Here is a 6,462-nt window from a genome sequence, read left to right as displayed (position 1 = left end):
GGTCAATTGTCTTATTTTCTTGGCATCAAGGCAATTCGTACTTCTTCGGATTTATTTCTTTCTCAACAACGTTATGCTCATGATCTTCTTATTCGAGCAAAAATGGATGGAATCAAACCAATTACCACTCCACTGAGTACTTTTGGTGATATTTTTTCTGATCGAAGTACTTTATTAACTGATGCTACTGAATATCGTAGTATTGTTGGAGCATTGCAATATTTAACATTTACTCGTCCCGATCTTGCATTTGCTGTCAATAAAGTTTGTCAATTTATGCATGCTCCTACCGAATTTCACTGGGGTTTAGTTAATTGTATTCTTCGTTATCTCAAGCATACAAGTACCCTTGGTATACTTCTTCGTCCATCCCCCTCATTACAATTATCTTTCAGTGCATATACTGATTCTGATTGGGCTGGTTCTCTTGATGATCGTCGTTCTACTAGTGGGTATTGTGTCTATTTGGGTGGAAATATTATCTCCTGGAGTGCTCGTAAACAGAAAACAGTTTCTTGTTCTAGTACTGAAGCTGAATATCGAGGACTTGCTATTGCTACTGCTGAAATTATGTGGATTCAGTCACTTATTTCAGAGCTATGCATAACTACACGCTCTCCTCCAATATTATGGTGTGACAATCTTGGTGCAACTTATCTCACAGTTAATCCTATTTTGCATGCTCGGACGAAGCATATAGAAATTGATTATCATTTTGTTCGTGATCAAGTTGCTTCCAAACTTCTTGATGTTTGTTTTATATCCTCTAAAGATCAAATTGCGGATATATTTACAAAACCACTCTCTAAAGATAGGTTTTCTCTTTTAAGGTCCAAGCTAACGGTTCAGGATAACCCGTTACGCTTGCGGGAGGGTGTTAACTCATCATATGTTACGTGTGTAAAATAACACACAGTTTCCTTTTCTCAAGTAAATTGTATTTTAGGAATTTAACCTTAGTTAGGAAACACACTTTCCTTGCAGCTCAAGGAAGTTTGTGTATAAATACTTTGTATTCTGTTTTGATAATTCTCGTACAATTCAGTTAATCAAAAACAAGTTTCAGTCCCTTCTATCTTCTCTTCTAGTTAACCTATAGTTTATAGTTTTATCTTTCAGAGCAGAATCCACCAGCAAAATAGCTAGGACCGAACGCCAGTAAATTTAAGTGACTCAAATCCTAACTAGAATTAACTAACCTAAGATGTTTCCAGGTGTCTTAGAAAAAAATTCTTAATTATAACAAAGTTATACAAAAATCAGGTGAAATGTTTATTTACGCGTAGACTACCATACGTTGAGAACACTACAAAGTAATTGATCGTTGTTAGACGAAGTAGTTTAAAGGAATAAATAACCAAACCTGAACGACGTCAGATAACAATGTTAGCTCTTCCACACTACGAACTGCTAGCAAAAATTTTATCATACGCTCAGGATATAGATCTTCTTCTATTTCGTGAGTCGCCGCCATGTCAATACTAGCGGTGACTAGAGAAGAAAGGTTCCCTAGAGAATACTTTAGTTTCATGTAGTCGCTACAAATGAAGGATTTGAGCCCTTGAGTAGTCAACTTGATAATCTTAGCCATATTACAAGCAGTACGATAATTGTTGACCATTTTCAGGTGCTTCAGTTGAGAAGACTTGATGTCGACGCTCACACCATCTTCATTGTTTGCCACAATATCTTTTAATATAAGATCTTCAAGAACCGGGCAGCTTGATAGTAGCTTATTAAGTAATTTCACATCATCAATTCTAATCTTACGTAAGTCCAAATATTCGAGCCGAGGTAAACACATTGAGTCAGGAAGCACGACTCGTGAGCCATTAAAATCGAGTACCAACGAAGTTAATGACGAAAACTTGAAGAGACGACGTGGAAGCCTAAATGTGACATCCTCGTTATATTCTATCTCAATAGTTAATCGTTGAACACTATGTTTTAAAGCAATAATGATCCATGTATCAAGATTTTCTGCTATGTCATTAGATTTATTATCCCAACAAAGATCAAACTTCTCTTCTCTATAGTGGATGCTCTGTCTCGATGCATGAGTACTTTGTCAAGAAATCTCACAAAAGGAAGTACCTCTTTAGCTTCAGAACTCATGAATGCACGGGTGTCGAAGTGTAGAGTGGAAACCGAGGTCCACATATCTTTCCATCTTCTGGACAATAGGCTGGTTTGGACTACCTCTTTCATCTCGAAGAAAGACATTATGCGATCAATTATGTCCTCTGGTAAATTGCTGATTCTATCTTGGCTATTCAAAAAGGGTGAATTTCTTGTTTCCTCCATGGGTTGTGTATTGCAAACTGTACGTAGATTGCTTCTTTGGTGAAAAATAGACCAAAAGTACTATTACGACATTCTGATGGCTTCAGCAAGACGTGGGGAGGTTAGTAGAGAAATCGAAAGGAAACTGTATACCTCTTGAAGAAAAAGTTGGGCTTAGCGGACCGGATTTGTTTAACATGTGATAATTTGTTGGGCCGGAATATTGTTGGGCTAATGATAAATTTTCGTTTACAAAGAACTAAAAAAATGAATACTCCAGATATTTCAAATGCACATCAGCATGTTAATATAGCTAGCTTTATCTCAGACAAAAAGTCTTAACTGACCGAGTTTTTGAACTCCATCAAAACCGCACCCTCACACCAAAACCAAAAGCGGGACCCTGTATTTCTCCAGCCGGCGGGACCCACAATTTATGTGTAGATAGTTTTGGCGTGTTTCAAAAATTCGGTTCATGAAGAACCACCGTATCTCAAAATATATTTGCACGGATCTAAATGTTGTCTGCCATCTAACTTGATGTGCACTGTCATGTACCTAGCTAATTGTGTAAAAGCATAGATATGAATCCAAAATCTAACTTGATGTTCATAGAATCTTGCCATAACAATGAACTTGTTGAAACTTAAAGATTTTAAGAATTTTTGTTCTATATCTACCTCCTATAACATGATAAATCTTGTGAAAAGTCAAAAAAGACAAATGATTCAACTGCCTTGGCCTCCAATTGTATTGTGAAAAGTCAAAAGATATAAAAGGTCACTTTATATCAAAACAAAACACACAGGTTTGCAAGTTCGGAAAGCAAAGAACAAGAGTATCCCCGAACTAGCTAATAATGAGTTTAAAACCTCAATTATGAAATTCCATTGTCAAACTTGAAGAAACTCTTGGAATTGCATTTAACTTCCTGCGTATCTTCTCTGGGTCACATATATCGGTCCACGTCAATAAGCTTTCACCATCGCAGAAAAATAAATCCATCTTTTCCAAAACTTCAGCATGTTTCAGTACAAATTCCAAACAAATGATCGCAGTATCACATCCTTTAAACTCTCTTATCTCAATAACTTTTAGAGCAGACAAACTGCATGGCACTAATGAGTTCACTTCAGCATCTTCCGCTTCATTGGACTGCATTTACAATTAGAGAAAAATGACAGTGAAATAAAACTAAACTCCATGAATGATTGGATGTTTGTGAAGCATTTTTAGACAGCATTTAGGTCTAGCTATAAGGTGTTCTAAATACTTACACAAATATCAAATAGAAAAAGATTTGGAATGTTAATTATCACCTCCTCTGATGTAAGAAAAAGAGCTTCTACATAAGGACAAGTCTTCAGTAACCATGTCAATGTTCTCAAGCAACCGTTTGGTAAAACACATTTCCAGCATCAAACTTCGTAGATTATGAAAGTGAGGGGATTGGCACTCCATTAGGTTGGGAACTTCCGAGACAACCTTGTTAACCAATAGAAAAAACATTTAGATATACTTGCAACTAGGGCTCATTACACAAGGTTAAAGAAGAAGAAATAATTGGCAATTAGATAATCTCTAAAGCACTACACTTTTACTTGTAAAAAGTGTTCCAGGTAGCCTTCGCCCACTTGAGAGCTAACAACAAGAAAAGAATGGTGTACCTAATCTTACCACTTCAATGATTGGAATCCTACCATGCTAATAGGAATACCCTTTTACACGTTGTGATGCCTAAATTTTGGAATAAATCAAAGTGACACAGGTCGAAACTAGAGGTAACCGTCATCCTATAAGATGTTTCGTGTAAAGTTGGGTACAGGTAGAGAACTTCCTGAGCTTATTAAATAAAAAGGTACCATTTTATGATCAGGAAAATAAGTTTACGTAAAGTAGAGAACGTTGAAAACAATAAAAAGCAATCAAAATCGCAATAGTTCAATGTTAGAGAACCAAATAAAAATAAATAAAATGAAGCACAGGTATATCCGTACCTGAAGGAAATCTGCCGGTGATAGTGATAGTTCTTTCACATTATGAAGTCCTATCAAAAACTTTATCATACGCTCAGGAAGGCGCTTGTCTTCATTATTATCATTAAATGCTCCTTCTTTCATCATATGAATATTAGCTGTGACTAGAGAAGAAAGGTTCTCTAAAGAATATTCTTGTAACATATAGTCTTCACAAATAAAAGAAATGAGATTCGGAGTGTCAAGGATATTGTGTCGACATCACCAGTTGTCCAAGATATTGTGTCGTCACAAGAATATTCTGCCAAAGATACGTAGCTATCCTGTTTCCCGTAATATGTAGATTTTGTATGATATGCATTCATTGTGTATAAACTCTGTAACGATAAATAGAGAAGGGCTGACCTCTCCCGATCGATTCAAGGAAGAAATAAACCATCGTTCTATATAGTCTGATATGGTATCGAGATAGCTTAGGGTTATCAATCTTGGGATCATCTTTCTTTGTTTTAAATCAGTTCCTTGGCTTCTTCCTTGTTCAACTTCAATCACGTACTAACTATCAAATTGGATGAAGGTAACTACTTGCTGTGGAAATCTCAAATCATGGCTTTTGTTCGCGGCCATGGTTACATGGGTTTTCTGGACGGAACACATCCTTGCCCACCTGCTACGATTGAGGTACTGCTACCTAATACAACTGAAGCTATTCAAGATGCTAAACCAGAGTTTTTGACCTGGCAACAGAAGGATCAACTGCTGCTTAGTGGTATATTGTCCTCTTTGTCGCAAAGCGTGCACACTCAGATGCTTGGAGTGACGACCTCTCAAGAGGCATGGCAAAGACTGGAGAGGATTTTTGCTTCCAACTCTCAAGCTCGTATGATGCAGCTCCAGCTGCAGTTAGTAAACACCAAGAAGGGTGCTTTAAATATCCTTGATTATCTTACAAAGATGAAGTTTTATGCTCATAGTTTAGCTGCGATTTCTCAACCAGTTTCTGATTGTGTTGTATGTTCTCAATGGTCTTGGTCCTGAATATGGTTCATTCGTTACGGCTATGACCACTCGTGCTCAACCTGTTTTATTTGCCGACCTTCAAGGCTTCTTGCTTAGCCATGAAATTCGTTTGGCAGACCAACATGTGACTGAACTAGCCTCTCCTACTGTTCACAATACACAGAGACAGTCGTCTTCCACTGTCAATGGTCAGTATCGCAACCAACACTCAATTCCTAATCGTGGAGGAAACCACAATACTCGTGGTCGTGGTCGTGGCCGTGGTCGCAGTGGGAGTAATCATCATCCAGGGTATCGCCATCAACCTTCACCTACTTTTATCTGCCAGATCTGCCAGAGGTATGCACATACTGCACTTAACTGCTACAACCGTTTCACTGAAGGAGGAAACCGATCTGAATCGGCTGTTGCGAATGTTGCAACTCATGCTCCTGGTTACAACTATGTGGATCCTTCCTGGTATCCAGACTCTGGAGCAACCCATCATGTTACTCATGACCTGAGAAACATTCAAAATCAGAGTGACTACAATGGCAATGACGTTGTTACTATTGGGAATGGTACAGGTTTGCCAATAACTCATATAGGGTCTTCTTCTTTTGATGCACGTTCTTTTTCTCTAAAATTAAGCAATATACTTCATGTTCCTACAGTACGGAAAAACTTATTATTTGTTCAACAATTTACAAAAGACAATGATGCTTATTTTGAATTTCATCCTGATGTTTTTTATATTAAGGATCGTACATCGGGGAAAGTTCTTCTAGCAGGCAAGAGTAAAGATGGTCTATATCACCTTCCTTCTGTAGCATCTAGTCGGTCAAGGAAGGATTTCATTGGAATAGGGGAGAAAACAACACAGGCAGTATGGCATCATCGATTGGGACATCCAGCTTATAGAGTTGTCCAATTTATCTTAAATAAAAATAAGTTACCTGTGAGTAACAGTAGGAATTCTAGTTTTTGTGAAGCTTGTCAATTGGGTAAGAGTCATCGGCAAACATTACGGATGACTAACTCAATCTCTCAATCTCCACTAGATTTAATTTTTACCGATGTTTGGGGACCTTCACCTACTATATCAACATCTGGTTCAAAGTATTATGTCTTGTTTATGGATGATTTTTCGAAGTATTCTTGGATTTACTCAATTACTTCTAAGTCAGATGTATTTCGGGTTTTT

At 37.4% G+C, this 6,462-nt stretch overlaps 1 protein-coding gene across 1 annotated transcript; it reads right to left on the bottom strand.

The window, feature by feature from the left end:
- Positions 1-1,327: 1,327 nt before the first annotated feature.
- On the bottom strand, positions 1,328-2,304 carry LOC113351468 (putative F-box/LRR-repeat protein At3g44810). The gene is made up of 2 exons (XM_026595448.1): positions 2,095-2,304; positions 1,328-2,044 (listed from the first exon to the last, which is right to left on the bottom strand). The coding sequence occupies exons 1-2, from the start codon at positions 2,302-2,304 to the stop codon at positions 1,328-1,330; spliced, it is 927 nt and encodes a 308-aa protein (XP_026451233.1).
- Positions 2,305-6,462: the final 4,158 nt, after the last annotated feature.

The sequence above is a fragment of the Papaver somniferum genome, chromosome 2 (genome assembly GCF_003573695.1).
Source record: "Papaver somniferum cultivar HN1 chromosome 2, ASM357369v1, whole genome shotgun sequence".
NCBI lineage: Eukaryota > Viridiplantae > Streptophyta > Magnoliopsida > Ranunculales > Papaveraceae > Papaver > Papaver somniferum.
Note: the sequence above shows the minus strand (reverse complement) of the source record. Positions and strands in the feature narration are given on the sequence as shown.